This window comes from Pipistrellus hanaki (assembly GCF_964339955.1).
Source record: "Pipistrellus hanaki genome assembly, chromosome: 2".
Lineage (NCBI taxonomy): Eukaryota > Metazoa > Chordata > Mammalia > Chiroptera > Vespertilionidae > Pipistrellus > Pipistrellus hanaki.
The window spans coordinates 10344540-10370967 of record NC_140504.1 but is presented as its reverse complement, the minus strand read 5'-3'; the positions used below and the strand labels follow the sequence as shown (position 1 = coordinate 10370967).

Below are 26428 nucleotides of genomic sequence, written 5' to 3'. Positions count from 1 at the left end.
CGGTAGACTCTACTTAGTCTGTCTTAAAATTAAAAAAATGTGTGTTTTTTTAAAAAAAAAATTATGCTTTTAGATGTATCTAAATAAAAATATGTCATCTTAGCATATTTTTTTTTATGTCATCTTAGCATATTTTATGCTACAGAACGAATTATTTTTTTTAACATGTATTGTTATGGGAAAACGCGTTTCACATAACGAACTTTTCGCATAACAAACTTGCTCCTGGAATGAATTAAGTTCGTTGTGTGAGGCACCACTGTATTCATACATTTTTATTGATTTAGGAGAGGAAGGGAGAGGGACAGAGAGATAGAAACATCAATGAGAGAGAATAATTGATCAGCTGACTCCTGTACGCCCCACACTGGGGATCGAGCCCGCAACCTGGGCATGTACCCTGACTGGGAATCAAACCATGACCTCCTGGTTCACAGGTCGACACTCAATCCCTGAGCCATGCCAGCTGGGCATGACATAACTTTTTGCAAAACTTTAGAGGTAAGACTCTTTACTGATAATTATTATTTACTACTACCTGGTTTTAGTTAGAGGTCAGACTATTTATGAAACACACAAAAAGTCTGGGAATAGATGTGTTTAGATTTTTTTTTTTTTTTTTTTTTTGAGGAGAGCAGCCTTGTAGTTCCTTTATTCGATTTTAAGTTCTACCACATTTTTTTTCTTTCTTTTAACATTGGAGGTGATCACAATTTTCTATGACAGGCGTTATGATTAATAGTTTGCTATTTCAATACGAATGATGAGAAGTTGATGTAGGCGCACAACCTCAATGCCTCAATAGTTCCTATGTCGGAATGAATAAAGACCAAAGCAAGAAAGGAGCTGAAACTTGAGAGCTCTATGCAGGGATATATATATATATATATATATATATATATATATATATATATATGTATATAAAATTTTTTTTTAAGAGAAATACTTGGATGACCCTTAGTCTAATGCCAAGCAAAAACATCCCCTTGCAGTCTCTAACTCCCACTTGCAAACACGCAGCCCGTGTACTTACCTCCACCACACCATGATGGATGGACGTGTACTGCTTCTTCTTCAGCATCACCAAGGTGATGACAATCACTGTTGCTATGACAACGCCGCCCACCATGAGGCCAATGATTGCTCCTTTGTTGGAACCCACATCTTCTGCAAAGAACACCTTGAAAAACAAATCAAGAAAAGGGGGGGTAACTGCACAAGACACTTTGATGAGGTACATGGACAGTTTTAGAATTATTCCATGTTTCTCATGCTATAAGTTTGAATTGCTGGTCCCACCATTTTTTTGGTGCATGCTTGAAACAAAAAGATCACCCATTCTATTTACTAAGAATGACATTTCTAGTCTATAGATAGAATGATGGACAACGGGTGGCTTCCCCAGGTCTAGCAAGCCTACTTTCACCACACCTGTCCTCAGAGAAGCAAGAAAACAGGCCGAGAGGACCCTGGGACCCTCTGGCCGGTGGAACATTTGCTGGGAGGTGGGACAGCAGCTTGGCTCGATCAAAAGCTGTATAGTTATGAGTCGTGATTATAAAAGGAGGTCAGCATTCTCCTAGTCACAGCAGGTTTAAAACGGGGAGCCCTGATGCACGACAACTACGCCTTAGGTGCTTTCCCAACCCGCAGATGTCCTCATTTCCTCAGCGCAGCAATTTTCACCTGGGGTGCCATGGCACACTGGGGGCCCCCAAAATTTAAAACACACAACACCTTATTAGTCAGAGGCACTGACCTCTTTCCCCTTCGATTGTCAAATAAAAAAATGACAACAGCTAATACAACAATAGCTGTCCAATGTGAAGGGTCAAATTATACCTGTTTCTTTTTTTCTTTTTTTTTTGTCAGATGGGCAAAAAATGTAACCTATATTTTGGTGTGCCACAGAATTGTCATCGTTTATGTGCCCCATGAGATGAAAAAAGTTGAAAATCACCACCTTAGACGAACACCAATACACAGGAATAAGCATTCCAAAACAAAGGAGTTAAACAGAAGAAAAAGGACATATTGTCAGCCACTTTTAGCCACGATAATTCAGTAGGACACTAATTAACCTTGTTTTAAAAGACAATTGTTTCAAAGGGAAATAATGTGCAGGAATTTTAATAGTCACAATAATTCATACTTCCTTACTACATTGTCTCCAGAAACACAACTAAGATTGTTGCTGTTTATTTGGATCACATATACTGGTAGAAAGAATTTGAAGGTCATTGTGAAGAAGAAATTTATTCAGTATGATAAACTTATTATACTACACTCCTACCTACTGTTTATAAAGCAGGCCATTCTTCCTCAAATTTAACTATTTGAATGGAATTACGTATAAGAACTGCAACCTGTATCATCTTTTTAAAAAAATATATATTTTATTGATTTTTGTTTTTATGGAGAGGAAGAGAGAGGGATAGAGTTAGAAACATTGATGAGAGAGAAACATCGGTCAGCTTTCTCCTGCACACTCCCTACTGGGTATGTGCCCGCAACCAAAGTACATGTCCTTGACCGGAATCGAACCTGGGACCCTTCAGCCTGCAGGCCAATCCTCTATCCACTAAGCCAAACTGGTTAGGGTGCAACTTATATCATCTTGTTGTATGATGATCTCATGCTGGGTCATGTGGCCTAATGACTACTAAACATATTTCACATTTGCTATAAAATTTAATGAAAATAATTCCCTAAATATTATTTTTATTTTATCTCAAGGATAGTAAAATGACTGATTTCCGTAATGAAAACTAACAGCCTAGCAATCTTAAAGAGGCAAGACAATATACAGCCAATTTCTATGCGTTTTACTCCTAGTCTATTTGCAACAAAATTAGCGGCTGCTCATAAGTATTCCACCTTCCTCAGGAATTTGCTCGCTCAACATTATTGATAAAAAGCAAATCATTAATTAGCTAGTGACACAAGGACGAAGTAATCAGGAATAAAGGCATGTCTGGCCATCTCCCTGTGTCTTTAAGAAAATACTGTAATTTTGTAATATTCATCCCACTAATTACAGGGCATTATCTTATCAAGGAGTTCAGTAGAGGGAGCTGATCCTCCTAATTGCCGCCGCCGCCATTCATCACTGTCGCATTACAGGAGTCGCAGCCGGTGTAATTGCAGCAACGGACTTTTATGACAATGGCACCAGAAGAGGCAAGCCCCACATTCATCCCCAGCTCTGAGCCCCACCGGCTCCAACTCTGCAGCAGCTCCCCATTTTTCTTTTAATCTCTTTCACATCGGCCAGATGAAGAATGCCCCCGATTCTAGAATCACTATCCTGATTGACTTGCCAATGAAAACCACGCTCCAAAAAGCTAAATGTCCTTTTATCTCCCCTCTTCCCCAAATTATGGGAGTTAAAATGCAAATCTGAATCTCAAGTCAGTTTCTGATGGGTTCCAATTATTTAGAGTGAAAAGTCAAGGCATAAATAATATATTAAAGGCATTTCTTTGGGAGTTTAAGAGTTGGATTTATAAATTTTATTTGTGAATATTGGAAAGAGAGATTTCCACTGAGCCAAACAGGTTTTGGCTTCACTTGTGTTCTTAATCTTTTTTTAATTTTTAACTGGATCAACGCACAAGAGCTGATACATCATTTGGCGAGACAGAGGGGAGGAAGAGGCCAGTTATCCTACGTACCAGTTTCTGATGATGAACTTCATAACCCGAGTCATGGCGGAACTCCGCGTCCATCTTCACCTCCGAGATCTCTTCCGTCTTGATGTTGGTCAGTCCCGAACCTGCGGCACCATAAGCGTGACACCATCATTAAAACATGCACACAACTCCATGCATTTTCTCTATGAACAACCACGCTACAACACCGGACCCTTTCTAGGCCTGAAGCTGGAGGAAATGAGTGACTTCTCTCAAGAAAAATGGTCCCTCTATATAAACCCTTAACCAACACCTATTTTAAACAAAACAATTTTTTTAAAGATTAAAGAAATCTGAAGCTAGAGCTTTGACTACCTTTAAGAATATTATATATATATATATATATATATATATATATATATATATATATATATATATATATATTTATTTATTTTAAATGAGGAAAACCAGAAGTGAAGCGCTAGCTGGGGGTTTGCAAGGTTTGTTTCTAGAATAGGCTGGTTTGTTTTAGGGGCTTATCGGTTGGCATATTGCATGTGTTTTTACATGTGCTCATAGTCCTTCAGGAAAAAAATAATAATAAAAGCCTTTAAAAATGAACATTAATTATCTGGTAGAACTGCCACTTTGAAGCTTTTTTGTTCCGTCAACCAATAAATTATGTTCCTGGATCTATGCAGTGAGGCTTGTAAAAATCCTATCATTTATTTAGTTAAGCGATTTAGTCAGAGATAAGGAATGTAATTGGCTCGCGGGCTGAATAAAGATCACATAATCTTTGAAAATGCTCCTTTGCGGCTGACTTCCTTCTCTATAAATTGCTATGACTCTCCCACCGAAGGTCACAATGGGTTTCATTTTTCCAATAATAATAATTGGAAGCTTAAAAACAAAAATGCAAAGTCATTTTTTTCAAGCAAATAGAAGAAAGTACAAAGCATGAGTTTCTACACTGGAGTGTTTCAATATCAAAAATTAGAATGAAAAGGGCTTTTAAAATCATGTCCTCTCGGGTGTCCCCAACCAAGGGCTAACTCTCGGCTCCTGCCTGAACAGAGGGCGAATATATCAGTTTGCTTCCGTTTTCAGACAGAATGGCCTTTCTTACATCACCCCCAAATCAGTTTGTTGTAAGTTCTTTGTTCAGCACGTGACAAGCCCAGCCCTGCCTTGTGCGTTACAGCCTTGAACAGATCAGATGCCGATGGAGAGCCAATGGGTCCTGCTGGTTCTCCTCTTACTCCACCTACACATTCCCGGTCCCTTCAGCTCTCCTGGGACCCAGGCTCTTGTCTGTGTTCAGTCCCTCTCTCCACCTTGTCTGGAGGCCCTGTGAAACGTGTCAAACACCTCGCTGGAACAGAAAAGCAGTGTCCCGGCATCTGACGCTCTGTCTAGCAGCTCAGACTATGAAGGCACAGAGGATAACTAACTGCACCAGACCTCTGGAACCCACGCTGGCTATGACCAATCACCCATTTCTTGCCCAGTTGCTCAGTTTCCATTTCACAGGCTGTCCGGGCAGACTCAAGATCGATCTCAATCTATAGCTGGTTTGTAGATGGTAACACCCCCATCTTTCCCTTCTGCTTGTCGGAACTACATTTTCTTATTCCTACTTTCCCAGGTCTTCTCCTGCTCTCCAGTCTCCACAAGGATCATGGAGAACAGCTCTGTGAGTTCACGTTCAGGTTCCCTTAGTCTGCAGTTTGTCTGGGCCAGAATAATTTGAAGTTGGGCAGAGATGGGCGACAGTGTTAAAATAGATCCAAGAATCTGTTGGCACTCCTCTCCTGGACTTGCTTCTAATGATTAAAATATGGCGACAGTGATGGTGGGTGACTTCTGAGGCTAGGTCGTTAAAAGACATTGCAGCTTCCTTTTTATTCTTTCTCTTGGTCTGGGAAAGCCAGCCACCACGTTGTGAGGACATGCAAGCAGCCCTATAAAAAGGTTCACCTGGTGGGGTACTGAGGTCTCCTGTCCACAGCCGTGTGGGGGAGCCATTCTGGAAACAGACCCACCAGTCCCAGTCACGCATCAGTCCTCAGATGATACAGCGCTGGCAGATGTCACCATGCAATCCCATGAGAGACCCTGAGCCAGAAGCACCCGCTGAACCCTGCTTAATATCCTGAGCATTACAGTAATTGTAAGAAACTCAATGCTTGTTATTTTTAAGTGGCTAAATCATGGGACTATTTGTTACACAGCAGTAGATAACCAATACAAGGGACTAGTGGTTCTCCATTCTTATTTTCTTGCTTTAAAATTATTAGCACTTTCTTCTAAGTTTCACCTGATTTGGCCTTAATATTTCTGACACTAATTTTTATTGGGCTGTGACACTAATACTCTTTTATCCTTATTGGCTGTATATTTTTATCTTTCCACAAGCACTTTTAAATCTGAGATCTTTGTAAAACCACAGTGATTCCTTTACAACTCATCCTTTTTTTTTTTTTCTGTCACTAGGGTATAGCAATAAAATAGTAAATATTATACTTCGGAGATTTTTAGAAAAGTCTTTTAAATAGTTTTTCTTTTAGATCTGTGAGACCAAATAATCACATCAAAAAATAAGTGAAAGAAATGTGCTCCTCAAAAATTTAAAAGCCCATATTATTTCTCAAAGGATACCAAGAATACTTTTGTTAGTAAAAAAAAAAAAAAAAAATTTCAATTTCCTCTATCAAATCAGAACAACAGATGATTAAAGCTCAATAGTTGAAGACAGTTTCAGCCCAAAGAGCTCTTGCTAGTTCATTTTTGCACAGCATTTATAATCATCTAATGAAAAGACTTTCTGTACATTAAGCACATCTCACTAAAAGGGGAGAAAAGTTAATAAGCTTGCACATAGGCAATACCAGTGACAGGAAGTTGACCCTGCGTAGTAATTAAACATGATGGGCAGCGTTCAATACATCGCAGGGACCTCTGTTTATAGGATCCACAGATGCATCTTCTGGGTTGTGCTGATTTCATTTTACGCCCTGGTGTGACTCCAGGTTTCTAAGTCCTGGCCAGTTTCTAAGTCCTTGTCTGTGTGCATTTGAGGGAGAAAAGGCACAGCCTTCATGACGCCTCTCACGTGGCCTGGGATCAAGGACAGAGAAGGGTGGCAATAAGTTACAGTGGAGAGGCTCTCTTTCCACCCCTGTGAAGAGGCTGCTAATGTATTTTTCTTCTTTATTCTGGTCAAATGGTGTAATTTGTCCTCCGGAGTCTATTTTTCACTGGAAATAAGCCACAGGGAGTAGCTGCAATGGCCACGAGGCTCAAAAATCACCACTGTGCTCACTACCTGACTCCACATTCTAGAAGTTACAGTGCCCTGGTAGTTCAGATGTGAGAGGCAAGGAGAGGTCATTTTCCTCAGCTGTGATTATACAAAAACCCTTTATTACTTGTTTCAGAGTGATAACAGTGACTGTTCAAACACAATGACCTGATATGACAACCCCGGGCGAAGGTTTCTAAGTTTGGAAAAATCTAAACATATTAATTTGGTGCCTTAGACTCAAGCATGTAGTCTTATCAAGTGTGGTGAGGGAAGAAACAAAACGAATGCTACAAAACACGGGGAGAAACTGGTTCAGATGCTCACAGACTCACTACAAGTATAAAAATACTAGAGGCCCGGTGCACGAAATTCATGCATGGGTAGGGTCCCTAGGCCTGGCCAGCAATCAGGGCCGATTGGTGTCTTCCAGCTGCCAACTGGGGCCTTCCTTCCCCTGGCTGCTGGCTGCCAAATGGCAGCCAGGGCATTCCTTCATTCTGTGCTACCCCCTGGTGGTCAGAGCATGTCATAGTGCGCGGTCAAACTCCCGGTTGGTTGAACTCCTGAGGACAATTTGCAATATTAGCCTTTTATTATATAGGATAGTACACCTATGTCGTTATGCATTTCCAGCAAATACCACTATTCATACACATGCCTTAACTAGAATCTTCCTCACTTCTCTGAGCATCCTTTCCAACCCATGACCTTCTTCTATTGGGGGAACCCAAGCCATACGCTGTGTAAGAAAGGCAGCTTGGCCTAAGCTGTGCCCTCAGATTGTTCAAACCCTTCCCAGACCTCACCTCCAGCAACTGCCTGGTTAGCACACCCTTTGTTAGTGCCGCACCTGCTCACATCACAGACTTCCTGGTTCACCCTGTATGTTCTGTGTATCCTTGCCTTTCTAACTCCATCTCATCTTTCTGAATGCACAAGCTGTGTGCACCTCTCCGATTCCATTCAGAGCAGGGAACTTATTTAATTTCCTTTGACCCTCCATGGCAGTTAGGGTATCGATCTTTGTGAAATATTAAAATGAACTATGGCTATTGTTACAACAAAGACGTTACGTAGACCTTCTTTCCATCTATATATTACTTCTAATTATTCTCTAGCTCTTCCCTAAAAGCAGAATGTTTTTGTTTGACAATATATGGAAAGGTCTTACTCGTGTCAGATTTTTCTTTAAGAAAAGAAAAATCATTTGACTTTGGTGGATATTTCAATAGGAACATATCAGCCCAGCATGCCCAAGGTAAGGCCTACATAAAATTTAATTCACATTTTAATATTTGTAGATGAAAAGCATCTCTTCCTTTAAAAAATCAAGCAGGAAATGCCATGAAAAAAAAAAAAAAATAGGCCCAAGGCAAATGGCCAACAGGGGCTGGTCTTGGTTTGCGGTTAGAATGAAACTGACCCTCAGCCTTGGCCCCACCCGTAGGCGGAACAGGATGGAGGGCCGATTGCTGGCTCCCTAACATTCACGTGCGTGGCACCCGAAATAAGGAAGAGATTAAGGGAGCCGGAGCTGTGTCTGACTTACTCTAATTCAAGTCCCTCTGAGAAGCCCTGCAGACGGAGATTCATCAAACCAACGAGATTAGCTGTCAAGATGTCACTCCCCTGTCCCTGCTGCCCTGTGCGTCACAGCGCAGAGGCACGAAAGATGCCATAAGTCAGACTCGGAGTCCTCCGGGACTGTGGTGGGGACAGGAGTGGCCCGAGCCTGTGAGAGGGGCAGAGGGAGCTCCTGTTCCCACGGCTGACTCTATATGAACCTGGGGCCTCTGTGTGCTAACATCTTCCATGAGGCTAGTTTCCTGTCCTGTGATTATGCACAGGGACATTAGGAGGCTAAGGAACAAAATAAACACGCAAAGGCGTGCATTGTTAGGCGTAAACTCTCCCCGGGACACACAGGTGTGCCCGTTCAGTAACTCCTCTCCTCTTTCTGAGGCTTTGACAGCACTGTCTAGGCTCAGTTGGGTGAGGCTGAGGGTGGCATGACCAGCAGGCGTGCTCCTGCTGTGGTGTGACATGATTCTTAAAACTCAGCTTGAGACACAGACGTAGACCAAATGCAGAGCAAAGAGTGAAAAACTGTTCCTGCTCAGTGCTCGGGGAACTAAGAAAAAAGTGTCAGTTTTCGGTGTGAATATGATGTGAAGGAGCATGAGAAAGGAAGGGCTTGTATGCAAACTTCTGCACGTGCAGCCTTTGTGTATGCATTTTAGCCACTCACTGAGAATGAACCTACACAATCCACAAAGGGGGACATGCAGACCTCTCTGGGTTATGGAGATACCCCAGTTCTGGTCTTTTTAGAAAGTCAGGTCTTCCCGAGGGACTGGCTGGCGTCTGAGCCCAGTTCAGTGAGCACAGACTCATCCCGTTGGAAAGCGTGACACATTCATCGCAGCAGCCACCTCGCCCCCAGGGGGGGCCTGCATGTGCATGGATTTCCATCCCAGACAGGCCCTGATAGCATCCTCTCCACTTAAAAATGATTTAGAAGAAGTTGGAAGGCCTCCCTTTTATTGTCTGAGAAGGAAAGCTCAGAAAGAAAGAAAAAAAATGTAAGAAATGAAGCCTAAGGAAAAGCAAAGGGGAATTTTAAAAAGTTTGGTTTCCACGTTGTTTCCAACCCTGTCTCTCAACATCAGCATTTCAGAGAGGCTAGTAACGCAGAAAGGGGTGGCGTCTGCTCAAGCTCAAGCTCCAGCGGAAGAAGCTGAGGGGCAGGAGGGCCCCGGGCGGTACCTGGTCGAGTGGTCAGTCCTCGGTCGGCAGCAGGGCGGGCGTCAACAGGCTCGACTGGGCGCAGGAAGCAAGAGACACGGAAAGCAAACGAGACAAATCGAGATGGTAAGTCGAGGCTCCTGAACACAGAGCAGGCAGGAGCATGTGCAATACACAAGTTATCCAACAAGGAGCAGCTGGCAGAGAACCACAGCGAGTTAATCCTGAGCCCCAGGAGCGGGCAGGGGACCCCTCTCAAAGGCTTCTGGCTCCTGGTGCCAGGCCCACCCCTTGGTCTTCTCACAAAAGCATTGAACATCACAAAGAAGCTGGAGGAGGGGTGTGGGTTTTCCTCTCAGAGTTTACAGCCAGTATCTTGTGTGTGTGTGTGTGTGTGTGTGTGTGTGTGTGTGTGGTGTGTGTTTTATGAGAAATAAGATATATTATACCCAGCCCAGCGGAAAATCTTAAAATATCTCCTTTTACCACTGCCCAATCTTATCTCATTTTACAGTTAACTACAAAGGACTCCGTCCCATATCCAGGGGAAATGCAAACATGAACTTATCGGGAGAGAAAGGTTTCCCCACATCACCTGCCCTGGAGTGAATCAAATCTGTTCCGGGTGTGAAGGGAAGAGAGACACACCAGAGAGTAAGCCAGCCTGTCTCTGTCTCTGCGAAAGCCGGTCTCCACGGAGGAGGTGACGTGCCGTGGACATGTGTGAAAGGCGGGCCTTTCCTCCCCTGTCTGTTGGCTCACACAGTTCCTGCTGTGCCAGACAGAGCTCTGGGTCCCGCCCAAAGGCAACAGCGTAGGCGGCACAAGGGTGCCCGCCATTGTTTGCTGCTGGCCGCTGTTGCCAAAGTGCTTCTGATTCCCAGAAACGTGGACTTGAACTTAGACACACATGGGTCTTTGAAGAAAACAGGCAAGGGAGAGAAACAAAGCTTTTAGGATTAATAAACGGTAAAGGGGCAAAGGAAGTCGAGAGAGGGGGAATGAGGCCTGGGGAACAGAAGGGTGGGAAGGTGAGGTGGGGTGAGCAAAGATGTCCGTGGATCAGCAGTTCAAGACCGTATAGTCCAGCTGGGGTGGCTCAATGGTTGAGCATCGACCTAAACCAGGAGGTCAAGGTTTGATTCCCGGTCAGGGCATATACCCAGGTTGCAGGCTCAATCCCCAGTAGGGGGCATGCAGGAGGCAGCCTATCAATGATTCTCTCTCATCATTCATGTTATGCCTCCTTCCCTCTCCCTTCCTCTCTGAAATAATATATATTATTTTATTATTTGGCACAAAATATATATTATTTTATTATGTGCCATATATATAAAATAATATATATTATTTTATATATATGGCACATCCCAGGCATGCAAGGAGGGATTATAAACGCAAATCGATTTTGGATGTCACACGTCAGGAACACTGAGGGGAAAGAAAGTGACAGCATGCCAGGTCTTCAAAATATGAGAAAATCATGTTTCTGAGAATACTGAGACGTTTGGATGAATCCAAAGAGAAACATGGTTTGGTGCTGTCTCCTGCTAACAGGGCATGGTAGAGAATGGACAACAAACGTGATCAGGGGCAAGTGGCCCCTTCCGAGGCTGTTTCTTCCTATGTGAAATAAAAATAACAACATCTGCGTTGCTAACTGCAGTGAGAAAGAACATTAAAACCTGCTTCAGAAACTCACAAATACTGTAAAGCCACGTTTACGAAATACCCGATTTCTGAAATATTCTGTAACGACTGCTGCGGTGAGGACGACTCATCTCTAGCACTTTATTTGAGAATCAGACGTACGTCCTTCTGCAACTCACAGATACACCTGAGTGATCTCGTTTCTCCACAGTTCATCTTTTCCCCTCGGCTGCAAGCGCAGAGAGTCAGGGATTTTATTACTCCTCGTAAAACGGAGTTCACCGAAAGATTATTGTCCTTTCTGAGTGTCCTCACGGGGACCCCAGGCGGTGCTTCGGCGGAAGGCAAGAAGGCCCGAGAGCCCACTTGCCGAGCCAAGAAGTAACCGAGGGGTGAGCACATGGCTCAGGGTCTCAGCGGGGGGGGAAAGCAGCCAAGTCTGGGGTTTAAATGCAGCCCGAGCAGCTGGCCCAGGCTCAGGGTCCCCTTGAATGCCACCACTTATTTTCTGTGTGACCCCAGGCAAGCCACATTCTCCCCGATTCTCTGTCTGTCTCAAGTTCAATGCACAGACATGCGAAAGAGCTTTATCAATGGTCAAGCACCATTCCACCATTACTGAAGGCAGTGGTCGGCAAACTCATTAGTCAACAGAGCTGCAGTTTGCCCACCACTGACTTGAGGGAATATGGACAAGTATCAAGTGTGCAGAGAGAAACGTCCAAAAGGTGTGACCACAGAAAACATTCATCAGTGATTTCTGGGTGAGGAGACCGCTCCTGTAAACTTTTTGAATGTGTAGGGTGTTATTTGCAAACAGTAATAAAACATTTCTCTCTCTCTCTCTTTTTTTTTTTTTTTTAGGAAGATAAAACAATAATAGTGTTAGTAACTTAATCCCAGCCTGCTTTCATAGTTTGGGACTGATTCAGTATGAATTAATACTGAAAAAAATAAGTAACTCTTGTTTTCAGTGAGCAGACATCAAGACATTTTAAAAAAGATAATTATAGCATCATTGGGGAAAAAACAGAACACACATCGATAAGACAGAGTACTGCATTCCTTCCTAATCTACGACAAACACTCTCTGGTTTTTCAAATGGACTATTCCTCATTAAGCCGGAAGGTGATATCGATAGGGTGTTCAAAACATTTTACACCGGCTGACCAGTCAATTAAAAACAAGAGACAGATCACCTTCAAGAGTTAAACTAAAACAGAAGCAGAAATGTGTAAGTTCTCTGCCTTCAGCAGCTTGGAATCAGAGCCTTCCCTACAAAAGGAGAGACACAGAATGGTTGAAATGCTGGGCCTTTTGAGTCCGTTAGTTCTGGCGTTGCTTGTCATAAACCAATTCTAAGCTGAATGCTGCCTCACAGACCTCCCCACTCGGCCCAAGGTGATGCCGGAGTCAGGAGGAAGGCAGTTTAACACAGAGAGGCCTGGACAGGGCCGGCTCCCGGGCTTAATGAAAGCCTTTATTAAATCTCAACTTCACCGCGGACGGTGATGTGCTCGTTGCTTTTTTTATGGCCAAGGAAAAGCAGAGTGGAGGGAACGCCACTTTGTGATGATATACTGGCACATTCCATTTTACAAGCCCTGCAGTGCCTCCTTGAGCACAGCCAAGTGCTTTATGGATGTGTCTCAAACAAAGGAGCCGACTGCTGGCCACAGGGACTGGCTGGTGGCCCCTGCAATCCGCTGATCTTCCTGGCTGGCCAGCTCCGGCAATCTTGAGAAAGAACAAGCTCAAGGGCTATTAACACAAACACGTTCAGCCAGATGACTTCACGATCCACGAGGAAATCGTATTATAAACACCAGCTTCACTCCAGGTGAGCCGGTTCCGCTTTGCGGATTGGAAAAAACACACAATAAAAGCCTCCCCAGGCAAATCGCAGCTGGCCGAAGAGCCTGAACTATTGGAAAGCTGTGTTTGTAATATGCTTATCTTTTTTTTTTTTTCCTTCAAAATAAATTTAAAAAATGCCCTGGTGTCCGACCCTCTCTCTGGACTTCATTGATTGTGCTTAGGAAAAAAACAAACAAAAAACACGCCTTTTTGGGGAAGTGTTTGAAGTGATGATGATAAGGACTGCAGGGACAATGGGAGGAAATCCTTTGAGAATGCTGGGTATTTTCAATGGCTCCGCGTGTGAGCGCCTGTCTGTGAGATTAACAGGAAACGGCTCCGGAAAGAGCGCGGAGAGGGAGATGAGGACAGAAAGATGTTAGGACTGGATCAGACTCATTAAGCTTCAGGATATACTGTTTGGGCCATAAGACGGTTATCCTTGATACAAGCTGGCAAAACCTCTCTACTGAGATCCCGATAGTACTTGGAAAAAAACAAAAACAAAAACAAACAAAAACAAAACCTACCACTAAACATGTACTATGTCCCAGGCACTTTGCTAAGAGCTTTATCTAAGGTGACCAGATGTCTGGATTTTTAACAATTTGTCCCGCGGCGTTTTAAAAAAGTCCCGATTTTATCGGGACTTTTTTAAAACACTGCGGGACACGGGACAATTTGTTAAAAATCGGGACTGTCCCACCAAAAGTGGGATGTCTGGTCACCTTAGGGCCTTTACCTGCCATCTCATTTAATGATCACACCCTAACTTCAATTAACATTTCTATTTTTTTTTTTTTTTTTTTTTTACAGACTAGGAAACAGCAGGAGAGGCTCTGTAACTTACCCACAACACACAGCAGAGCTGGAATTTAAAACTCTGACCTACTTCATTCAGAAGTGGGGGTTGGGGGGCGGGATGTAGAGGTGGTTTGGGTTGTCACTAGACAGGAGCACTGGTCGCTTTTAGTAGATGGGGACCGGGGATGCTCGATGCTGGGCACAGGGCAATGCCACAAATCAATTGTCCTGCGCCCTGAACAATTTCTTTCTTTCTTTTTCTTTTCTTTTTTTTTTAAAAAATATATATTTTATTGATTTTTTTACAGAGAGGAAGGGAGAAAGTTAGAGAGCTAGAAACATCGATGAGAGAGAAACATCGATCAGCTGCCTCCTGCACACCCCCCACTGGGGATGTACCTGCAACCAAGGTACATGCCCTTGACCGGAATCAAACCTGGGACCCTTGAGTCCACAGGCCGATGCTCTATTCACTGAGCCAAACCGGTTATGGCCTATTGACATTCTTTGACCCTGAATTAATACAGAATTTCCACTCCAGTGGGTGCTAACTTCACTCTTTTGGACATTCCTTTTGTTCCAAACACAGAGCGGTGGTAAAGTATAAATAAAAAAATTAAAAAAAAAGACCTAGTTACTCTCACAAACAAAACCAAGGTCCATGTAGACCAGGAACTGGCAAGAGGTGAGTGAGCTGAGGACCCAGGGCTGTGGGCAGAGAGAGCTGGGAGCATGGCTCTGAGGGTAAATTGTTCCTATCCCCATGCAGGACATCAGAGAGCTGTATAGACACAAACCAGAATGCTCTTGTTCCAGCTGGCCCCTTACCTTCGTTTTCTGTGTTGGCCGGCACAGAGTCAACCCCAAAAGGGTGCCAGGGCTGGAGCTCGTCCAGGCTGAAGTCTCCATTCACGGGCAGAAGCTCCACGGTGGTTTTGGTCTCGGTCAACGAAGGCATGAGGGCATCGTTCCCGTAGCTGATCCTCGGCTCGCTGATCATGTTGGCCAAGACGTCATCCGAGTAGTTCTGCTCCTTCTGCAGCAGCTCATCTGAAACGGGACAAAGCCATGATCTTACTGAGAGCTGAGGGGGGGGGGTTGTTGGCACCATCATCCCCTCCACTTTACAGACGCGGCAACGGAGGAACCTGGTAGTGAAGCCACTTGTGCAAAGTCTTAGCTAGCAAGCACCCACGGTGGGATGTGAGCCCAGGGAGAATGGCTTAGGCTCGGGCTGATGCCCCTTCCAGTGGCGAATGACCTCGAGAGCCAACGTGCCATTTCCTCCTCTGAGCGGTTCTCCCAGTTAAACTATCATCACCGGACACCAACAGCGTGCTCTGGGGATGGGCTAGCTGAGTTGTGGTCCTATGCCAGGACAAGCCAAAGGACATACACAGCCAGTGGATCCCTAGTCTTTCCCTGAACACATGAGATGACCAGAGTAGCCTAACAGCTGGGCAGCCTGCTCCATTGTCAAACAGCTCTCATAGTTTTGCCTTGAACAAGTCTGTCTTCCTGAAAGGTTCCCCTGATGTTCTAGGTGACAGTAACAGGCCCCTTGCCCTCTGGCTGTGGCCTTGGACCCATGAAGGTCTGCTCCATCCTCCTCTTCCCGCCCTCCCAACGGGTATCCTGTGATCTCAAAGCAAACATCCTGCCTTCATCCTCCCTCAGCTGCTTCTCTTTTAAAAAAATGCTACCAGGGACCCCTCAGTCAAAGGGACTAAACACATTCTACTTTAAGGAACATAATCGACTTGGCTGAAGTTCCTGAAGACTAGTGGAAACTTCCAAATCACACGTTCCAGTATTGAAATGCATTTTTACAGAAAAGAGAGCTTGGAATAGATATAATCTTGTATCAAGTGTAACTAGTGCTTTTAAAACAGGGCATCACAAGTAAGTGAATCTCCTATTAGGTTTCCAAAGACTCACCAGGATTTCCTGTGTGATGTATTTAAGAAAAATTACACTCACAAATAGCACGCGCGCTATCAATATTCGCTATCAGAATCTCATTTTCCAATCATCCCTCCATCAAGAGTTTACTGTATTTATATTTTAAATCAGTCAGTTACTATTTTTGTGATAGAAAATAGATGCAGGATTTAAATTTGGTTTGTAATATTTTACTACCATCCTTCACCTTCTCTTTTACATCGACAGAATTAAAATTCCGTTCAAATATATCAATTCAAACAATTTCACAGAATAGAGTTAAAGCATGAGATTAATATCCTTGTAGGGAGCTGGTTTCTATTGCAAGCTATTATTTTAAGTGATAAAATCCCAAGCAAATTAGTCCCTTTTGAAGTCTAATTTGAGTTATAACAGGGATCTGTTCACTGTAGACGCTTCTAAAATTCAGTGTTTGATGCTTGCAGTGATCAGTCCCACACAGATAAAAGGCTCCATTAGATTTCTCCCAACGTTTTCATGTCTCACAGAGTCACAGGTAATGGCCAATAACTTGGCCAGCGCTGGCTTTAATAAATTAAATGGGCACTTCTTTTATATAAATCTTACACTTGTGACTGTTAAACACGTAAAATACTAAAGAAGGACCTTCCAGAATGATTATTGGTGCTTCCACAGTTATGCCGAGAGGGATAACCTTCATCAGAATCTGCTTTGGGCTCCATCCGGCATTATGTTGCTGTTGGTGCCTTTGTGGCATTATCATAACCTCCCCTCCTTCTCCAGAAGGATGTTAATGATATTACTGCGAGCCATTCTAGAGGAATAGAACCCGAGAAGGTGGGTAGAACCTCTATAGCTGGTCATCAGAAGCCCAGGTGACAATCAGGACTTGCCATTGACTATGGTGCGGTGAATGGGGGTGGCGGGTGGGGGAGCAGTCTTGTGGGCCTGAGCCCTCAACCTAGTATTAGTGGGAATAATACTATCTCCAGACAGATAGTGTCAGAATTGGGTTGAAGCGTAGGACACTCAGCTGATGTCGGAGAATTACTTGGCGTTTTGAAGGGAAATCCTGTCCATGGAACTGGTGTCAGAATCGTACCATCACACCTCTCTCAGACTCAGCATCTTAGAAGTCTTGGATTATTCCCCAACTGGACCATGCATTCCCATCATGACACCTCTGTTCTCTGTCCCTGCTACCTGAGAAGCCCATCTCTGCTTATCTAGAGAGTATGAACTCTCTCGAGACCACCTCGAACATCCCCATCCTCCAAGATTTTCCTCAACAACTTTATGGGACAGGCCTTCTTAGCTTCATGGGACAGGAGCCAGGCTGGGGGATGGGAATGAATCTCTTTAAGATCCCACAGCCTGGAGGCATCAGTGTTGGCATCCAATCCTGGGCTGCACAACACCAGCCTCCCCGCTTGGAGCCCCTACCTCTCCGGCCTCCATAGTACCACACACAGAAGGGCTCACTGAGTCGCATCAATGGAATGCGCATTTGCTGAGTAAAGGGAAAAACCAGGCAATATAAGTACAGCTCTGCCCCATAATGTCTTCCATTCATACTACAGGGTTGCAAGCCGACTTAAACACTAGCCCCATGGAATGGTTGTTGCTTTTGTCCCCTCAAATAGGCATGCCCCAGGCATGGGAGCCGGAGGGAGGACCGTGCCCACTGCAGCCATGGACGTAAAGAGGCGGAGTAGGCAAGTGTCACAGTGGAAAATATCACGTCTGCACTTCCTGAAACATCCAGGGCATTTCGGGTGGTGGCAAATCAGCAAATCGGAGGGCAGCTTTTTCTCTTTTCTCCCTTACACAATTGGCAGGAAATTTCCTCCAAATGGCTATTCAAACGCTCAGCCCCATGATGGTTAATTTTCCTGGTTTATTATTATATTCACTTTCAGAGAATGACAGGAGATATTCAAGAAATGTCTTTTTTTTTTTTTTTTTTTTTTTTTTTTTTTTTTTTTAGAGTGAAAAGCATTTAGGTTTTTATTTTTGGTACAAAGTAGCAGAAATCCACATTCCCATGTCAATTAAACACAAGAGATTCAGAAACCACCACCTCTGGTGATCTGATGTGGAACAAAGAAAGTCAGTGTGGTTTTAAGGGACAAAAGGAGAGGCATTTCTGTGAGCTGGGGTAGTATTCAATTTTGGGACAGTCTAGAGTAGGGGTGTCGAACTCAATCAGAGAAGGGGCCAAAATCTAAAATCCAGCCTAAATCGAGGGCCGAATGGTTTACTGAACAGTCATAAACTGACAATGTCATAAACTGACAGCGGAGTGCAGTGATGACAGCGCGGTGCGGGCCACATTGCAAGGCCTGGCGGGCTGGATTTGGCCCGCGGGCCTTGTGTTTGACACATGTGGAGAGCAACCTCGTGATGTTATTAAGGGCTCAGGACTATACTGGTGGTTAACACGATTGGCACTGGGCAATTCTGCCTGTGATAAAAAAAACACAAAAAAAAACCCAGAGCCAAATATGATTATGTCATTGCTCATTCTGAGTGGGAATTCAGCTTTGAATTCCGTGGTGAGACTAATCTCGCAGAAACCACACTTCTATGTGGGTGGCCCTGATGGATTATCTTTTCCCCCCGAATTAATGCAATATTTTATTAAAACGCTTTGATGGCATATATTGGGGATCTCCAAAGCTTTTAAGCATCTGCATTTGCCAACTGCCGTGTTACCTCTGGAGTCAAATATTTTCTTCCCTTAATACCCAGACACACGAGCTCTGCAATTAAAACTGGAAGCATTTAACTGAGTTCCATGATGGTAATATTTAATCTGCAGTTTAAACAATAGCAGAGACTTAATTCCAAATACTAAAAATCCAGCAAAAACCCCCATCAGCTCGCCCTTCCGAAAATGTGTTGAGGATGTATAGTCAAGAGAACAGAACAAAAATACCTCACCACTCAGCAGTCACTGTAAATATTTAGAAAACTATCTTAAAGAAATGAACATCAAAAGGAACACCCCATAGCCGTGTCTTCTTGGTCAAATGACTAAAATGTTTTGTTTTGGTAGAAGCAACAGACTCGCATGATTTTGGGAAAAAACAGCCTCATCAAAGAGCTAGATGCTCAGCGGGAACCAGATGAATCCTAATATTCTTCTCTTAATCATTCATCAGCCACGTAAGCCCCACCCCAAAATTGAATTGCCATATTTTAGGATTCAAGAGAATAAAGTTTACCAACGTTACATCAGTTCTCTATTACAAGCTTCGGTTGTGATGACTGGTCTACGTCTTCCATCCTTTAAACCACATGTGTCAAACACAAGGCCCGCGGGCCAAATCCAGCCCGCCAGGCCTTGCAATGTGGCCCGCACCTCGCTGTCATCACTGCACTCCGCTGTCAGTTTATGACATTGTCAGTTTATGACTGTTCAGTAAACCATTCGGCCCGCGATTTAGGCTGGATTTTAGATTTTGGCACCTTCTCTGATTGAGTTCGACACCCCTACTTTAAACATATTCGGATGGAGAGGGCAATTTCCTGATCGGAAAGGTGGTTAGACCTCAGCCTTGGCCCGGGCCAACCGCAGCTGGCAAAGTGCTGACATGGGGACCAGTGTGAGCCCGAGGTCTCTTGAGTTTACTGCTTTTTCTTTTGTATGAGATTGAAGCAGCATAGCTCTTATTAATTTTTCCATTTTCTGGTTCTTCTGGTTCCCAGTACAAAGTATGTGTTTATCAGCAGCCTTTCTCCCAAACGGAGATTTCCTTTCAACCTTATCTAACAGGGGATTCTCATATGACCAATTCTTGTCTTTTAATAAATATTTACTTAGGTATCTGAAAGGACCGGAGATTGCACTTCTGTACAAAGTACTCCCACCCCCTTCTCTGCCCCCCAACTGCCACAGCTGCATGGGAAGTATTTATAAAAGGGATGCAATTTTTCCCCTATCTAGAAGCTCTCCTATAAATCTGTCATCCATTCTAGGCGTTTTGCCCACACCAGCACCGAGATTGGATTTAATTTTCAATCACAGTTCTGTGCGTGTCCGATCCATGGCTCAGCATAGACCTGCCACACTGTGCATTATGTTGTACATCCACGGCCTCTGAAACTGCGTCGGCCCTGGGTCCCTCACCCACAGAATCTCAGATCCCTCCCAGGCCCGGGGACACAGACTCTGGAAAAGAATCTGCAGGCGACTCTTAAGCACATGATAGTCTGACCACAAGCTGTACAAAGGCCGCTACACAATGGCCACAGCTATCCTCTCCCCCACCCCTCCACCGCCCCGCCCTTCATAGACAACAGGCCTCAAACCCAAACAAGGCGTGAACAAGGAGTGCAGCCAAGAAACAACAGTGTCATAAAATTGATAAGGAGAATTCGGTAATTAAAAATTAACTCATTTTAAGATTTAAAGAAAAAAGAAAACAGAAACAATAGTGCCATCAACAACCTTACTCCGAAATCTCTGAGTCACGCTTGTAGAAGCCAACCAACCCTTTGAAACCATCTTTCACGAGGACATGTCTGAACCAGAAAGCCACAGGGGAGGAAGGACTACTTATGAATTTCCGTGTTGGCCAGACCATGTGTCAGGAAGTGACCTAGGAGTCAGAGCGGGGACGTGTTCAGGAAGGGTGTCAGAGTGGTTCAGACGCCAAGAGAAAGAACATTCGTGAGTGTAGAGGGCACTCCGTGCCTCCCCGTCCTGGAGACCAGCCCTCGCTGTGAGCACACTTACTTCCAGGCATCGACTGACTTGTAGGTCAACGGAGCAGCCTGTTTGAAGCGGTGATTTGGGGAGAACTTTTGAGGTGATGATTGCACACTAGCATGTTTCGATTGGTGGGAGAGCTCTCCTGTGATGGAATTGTCATGCTAAGACAGCTTGATAGCATAAGATCACCCGCACTGCGACACCTGTGGCCTTTTTCATATCCACTAGCTCATTGGACATCCACTACATCTTTCTGGTGGGCTGCCACCCTCATTGACAGTTGAGGAAATTATGTCATCCATCTTGAGAAACGCATTGAAAGTTATCAACTGGCAGAACTGAGATCTGAACCCAAATATCGCGACTCTAGTGCAACCTTCTCACCATCCCATGAAAAATTCCACTTCATGGAGAACACGGTTATTTAACCTGATTTGTAACCAATATCATATAAATGTACACACATCTGTCATCATAAGCACCCTGCTTTGCGTACATGTTTTTTTGGGACAGATTCAGAAAGTGATGAATGCAATGGTATTTTTTTTCTTCCTATGAGGAAACCAAAGTTAAGAGCCTTTAGCCATAGTCCAAGGTTACAGCACTTCTGGATGCAGAGCAAAGCTGGAAAGCTCACTTGTACAACCGTGAGCTGCTCCCTTATGGAGGCCAGGCCTTATTTATGGCTTCCATTCTGACAGCCCTGTCTGTCAAACACCCATCTTCTTTTGACTCCTTCTCCAGATGCTGGGCACAGATAAGATAGCTACATGACCTGTCATTAGGTTTCCCCAATTTGGAGTAAAACTTAAGATAATTTAGGTGCCTTTGGGGTTTTGAGTTATTTATGTATTTATTTAATCTCACCTGAGAATATTTTTTTCCATCAATTTTTAGAGAGAGTGGAAGGAAAGGAGGAGGGAGGGAGGGAGAGAGAGAGATAGAGAGATCGACTGATTGCCTCTGCTACACTTCCTGACCAGGTCAGGAATGAATTTGCAACTCAGGTATGTGCCCTTGACCGGGAATCGAACCTGTGACCCTTCCGTTTGTAGGCTGATGCTCTAACCATTGAGGACACTGGCCAGGGCTGGTCTTAAGTTATTCAAATGGTTGATTCTGCATGCTCAGCACCCCACATATCCCTTTGTTTTATTTTAATTAATTAATTAACTAATTAATTATTTTATTTAGTTAATTTATTTTTGTCTTTTTTCCCAAATATCCCTTTGCATCCGGAGTGTTTCCCAACTCGGGGAAATATTTCTTAAGACATCATCTTATCCCAGAGCAACGCTGCCCCACAAATCTAGTTTTCATTTCAACCCGCAGAAAAACTGGGCCAGTCCTCTTATTTTTAGCTGCACTATCCATCTTGACAATCTCTTATGGTCTTAAAACCCAGCCTCCACGTCTGGACGCGGGTTTATTTTTCTTTCGGAGTTCCCTGGACACGGACTGTAAATGGAGCGTGCTTCCCCCACTTAGGACAACAAAGGGTCCCCGGAGGGGATGCACACACGCTCGACATCACTGCGAGCAGATCCCTCATCGCCAGTGACATTTTCCTGAAGTATCGCTTGCCCGGCATAAGACCCAGAGCTCAGAAAAAAGTCCCTTTTCATTGAAGATAAATTTCCCCTGGACTTTTAAACATCGTAGATCAAACAGCTCCGTTCTACCAATGGCATCAAGTCAGGAATCAAGATAAAAGTCAGGCAGACTACCCCCCACTCCCGGGCACCTCAAAACAGATGATGGGCCCCTTCTTCATGTTTACTCCTGAACCTGGGCCCCTGGCCCCGTTCTATTTCTGGCTACACCGGGAGTCCTGCTCTGCCTGGGCACTGGGGGCCTAAGCAGTCCTGAGGGGAGCAGTCCTCTAAAGGTCACATCAGCCGAGACCGGTTTGGTTCATTGGATGGAGCGTCGGCCTGGGGACTGAAAGGTCCCGGGTTCGATTCCGGTCAAGGGCATGTACCTTGGTTGCGGGCACATCCCCGGTAGGGGGAGTGCAGAAGGCAGCTGATCCATGTTTCTAACTCTCTATCCCTCTCTCTTCCTCTCTGTAAAAAAAATCAATAAAATATATTTAAAAAAATAAAAAATAAAGGTCACACCAGAGCCCAAGTTTATTTATTAGAGAAGGAATTCTGAACGCAGGCCGCGTTGAGGTTATATTTACACATACAAATCTAAGTCCTTGTTTTGAGGAAACACGCACTGAGGAATTTAGGTGTAAAGGGCCAATGTGTCTGCAAGTTACTTTCAACACCAGGAATTTCATGTACTATTTTCAGAACTTTGCTTTACGTCTAAAATATTTTAAAATAAAAAGTTCATGCCCTGGCTGGATTGGCTCGGTGGATAGTGTCGGCCTGAAGATCAAAGGATCCCGGGTTCGATTCGGTCAAGGGCAAGTACCTTGGTTGCAGGCTCCTCCCAGGTGCGGGCCGTGGTTGAGGCTCCTGCAGGAGGTAACCAATGGATGAACGGATGTGTTTCTCTCACATCGATGTTTCCCTCTTTCTCTCTCTCACTCTCCCTAAAAAACCAAAACCAAACCAAACCAAACCAAACCAAAACAAAACAACCCAATGGAAAAGTATCATTGGGTGAGGATTAACAAAAAACACACCAAGAAAAGAAAAGTTCAGTCCAGTGGAGCTAAAATGGTAGCACCAGCTTTAACCTGTACTTATCAGGATTTTTCCTCTCATCAGCCCATACAGTGAACACACATATATAATCACTAACATAAGCCGATATAAACTATGCGTCCTATGCAAACTAAAAAAAAAGAAAAAAAAAAACAAAAAAAGGAAAAATGAATGTGATTTTTATGCCTCCTGACTCTTCCACATAAGGCAGTTCTTTCATGTGGTTTTCAACCCAGGAAACAGTGGTTTCTTCACAGGCTGGAGGAAAAACCGGCTGGACATGTGTGCTTTCATGGCTGAGCTCAAGGAGTTTCAAACTAATCAGACTCATGTGGCACTCCCTCTGTACACACGTCTCCAAGAGCCGAACCCTGTGGCGTAAGCCAGGGCTTCTGTGCATTCCGCCTTTAACGCAAACCTAACAGTTGGCACTAATTGCGAGAGGAACATAAATTCTGTGCAAGAGAGGTAGAAAACAAAAAAATAGCAATGATTCACCTGCAATTCCACCACCAGAGAAAATGGAGAGCCATTTTGAAAAACAGATTTATCCTCTAGAGAACTGATTAGTTCATCTCTTCCCATCATCGCTTTACGGCCTAAAGTTAATGACTGCGGTCACTGAGAGCAAACGCGGTGAGGTGACTAAGCACGCAGAGGCCCCGGGACTGCAAGGATCAGGTCTGAGGACACGGAGATGCAACAGTGAGGATGGATTTTTCTGCCATTTCATTCCCCAGCACACATTTTTCCATTTTCTGGTGGGTTGTTCTGCATAGTGGGTATAGTTTTTGTTTGTCTGTTTTTACTTCTAAATAAGTTCTCAGATACAGAGTAAATGGGAAAACAAAATAAAATCTGAGGTTTGCACTACCTGGCTCAACATCACATTTCATTTTTCAAAAACTGTGGGTGCTTGTAGTGAGCACATGAAAGCAAGGAGGGAAATTATTGCTTTTTAAAATTATTTTTAATCCTTATCTGAGGATGTATTTTTATTGATTTTTAGAGAGAGAGAGAGAGAGAGAGAGAGAGAGAGAGAGAGAATATAATTTGGTTGCCTCTTATATGCAGCTTGACTGGCAATCAAACCTGCAACCTTTTCGTGGATGGGATGACCCTCCAACTAACTGAGCCACCCAACCTGGTCTAGGAAGATTATTTTTGAAAAATACGTGTGCTGACCACCAGGGGGCGGAATGGAACAAAGGAAGGCCCTGATTGGCCCTGATCACCGGCCAGGCCTAGGGACCCTATCCGTGCACTAATTTTGTGCACCGGGCCTGTAGTATTTTAATAAAGGCTAAGTTGTGTGGGGGCTTTTATATAATTTGAGCCCATCCTGTTCTGCAGCCTTCGCTGCTGGTGTTGGGGTGTCTGAGCAGCAATCCATAATGTCTCCTTTCTCACTCGAGTTCTGCTCCAATCGAGAGAGAGCAGGTAGAGATGAAAGCATCACCTTTATTTCTGATAAAGGCCAGGCCCTTACTAGGCCACGTGCTGCTTTCTTTGGGGAGTGAGTCATGCACAGGGCACATGGCTTGCAGTTGCCTGTAGACTGGATTTCAGCTTCCCCGTGTACCCTCAGTTGCACCGGAAGAGGGAGGGAGTCTGAGGGGTGCCTCTAACAGCTGGGTCCTGTCCAACCTGCACACTGTAAGTGCTGGTCCTTCTGATCAGCACCCTTTCCCAAACGTGCGAGAGTCTGTCTTACCTGGGGAACAGATATCCTGGGGCGGACGCAAGGAAACCAAAGGAATGGGAAACAGTGCCTCTCCCAAAGCCAGCAATCCCTCTCTGCTGTGAAGAAGGTGCATTCCAGTGGATTCACCTGGTAAATGCTTAATTGACGGGCTTTATCCCTAGAAGGATGTATTGCTTAGCAAAGCCTGTTAGCTGATGGTAGGAAGTGAGATGGTCAACTTCCATACTTAGTTAATCTCACTCCAAGAGCCTAAAGATTTAGGCAGATAATTATAATAAGGGGGCCAGGTAAGTATGAATAAGATCAGGACAAGTATACACATATACCTATATACATGCCACAAGGGAGGGCTTGCCTGTGCTTGTAGCCACCACAGCATATTTGTGTACATTCTAGCTCCCTGGAAATGCTCATTCCTGCAGATTTAAAAAACACACACCAGCCCTCTCTGCTCTTCTGCACACTGGCCTGTGCGTGTTGACTTGAACACAAAACTTGCTCTGCAGTGCACAGTTCTGCAAGAGCGACGGTCCCTTCTCCTCTGCATCGGCTGATTTATATTATCACTTAACCATGCGGGGAAATTGAGCCTCGTGACGGAAAGTGCCTGGCAACCGGGGCTCGGAGATGGATGGAGAGTGTCTGCCTTCGGGGAAGCATTAACAGTGCAGGAGGGGGAGGCTGGAAGGACGGACTTTAAGGGAAATCATCTGGAGCCAAGAAAAACAAAACCATTTTCTCCTTAATTAACGAGCTCACTCATTCATTCAACGGCTCAGAAATCCAACCATCTCCCTCCTCCCAGGCCACTGCAATGAATAACGAAGGCAGTTCCTTTTTACTCAGAGCTCACGGCCCAGAGGAAAGATGGGCATAAAATAATTCCTATAAAAAGTGTTAAGGTAAACAGTATGACCAGAGTGAGGATTGGGCCGGGGATAGTGATATTACAGATTTGCTGAGGAAGAGACACCACCGCTGTAGGAGATGTAAACGCACCTGCCAATGCACAGAGGATAAATTTGCCGAGAGCTGGGACTCTGCTGGCTGTTGGGCACAAGGGAAGCAGCCTAACCAGAAGCCAGAACTTGAAGTTTATGGGATATGGAGGGCAGAGGAATACGTGACCGCGTATATGCAATTAGCAAAAATCCAGACTTTGGGAATTTTACGGGTTGAGTGGCCAGCAGGGATGGAGGAGGATCTGGGGATTATAAGATACTTAAGTGGCAGGTCAATGTTAAAGAAAGGGGAAGGGACCCTAACTGGTTTGGCTCAGTGGATAGAGCATCGACCTGCGGACTGAAAGGTCCCAGGTTCGATTCTGGTCAAGGGCATGTACCTTGGTTGCGGGCACATCCCCAGTAGGAGGTGTGCAAGAGGCAGTTGATCAATGTTTCTCTCTCATTGATGCTTCTAGCTCTCTG

The 26428-nt window shown here is 44.4% G+C and overlaps 1 protein-coding gene across 6 annotated transcripts in view; it reads right to left on the bottom strand.

The window, feature by feature from the left end:
• The window catches only part of APP (amyloid beta precursor protein), a 210202-nt gene that overhangs the window by 9542 nt on the left and 174232 nt on the right, over positions 1-26428 (bottom strand). For 3 of the 6 annotated variants that reach the window (XM_084871393.1, XM_084871395.1, XM_084871397.1), the window contains 4 exons: positions 14825-15046; positions 9706-9759; positions 3675-3775; positions 1034-1180 (listed from right to left, as the gene is read on the bottom strand). In XM_084871393.1, coding sequence (XP_084727519.1) covers positions 1034-1180; positions 3675-3775; positions 9706-9759; positions 14825-15046 — 524 coding nt within the window. The remainder of the gene's footprint in view (positions 1-1033; positions 1181-3674; positions 3776-9705; positions 9760-14824; positions 15047-26428) is intronic. The other 3 variants (XM_084871394.1, XM_084871396.1, XM_084871398.1) reach the window with 1 other exon arrangement.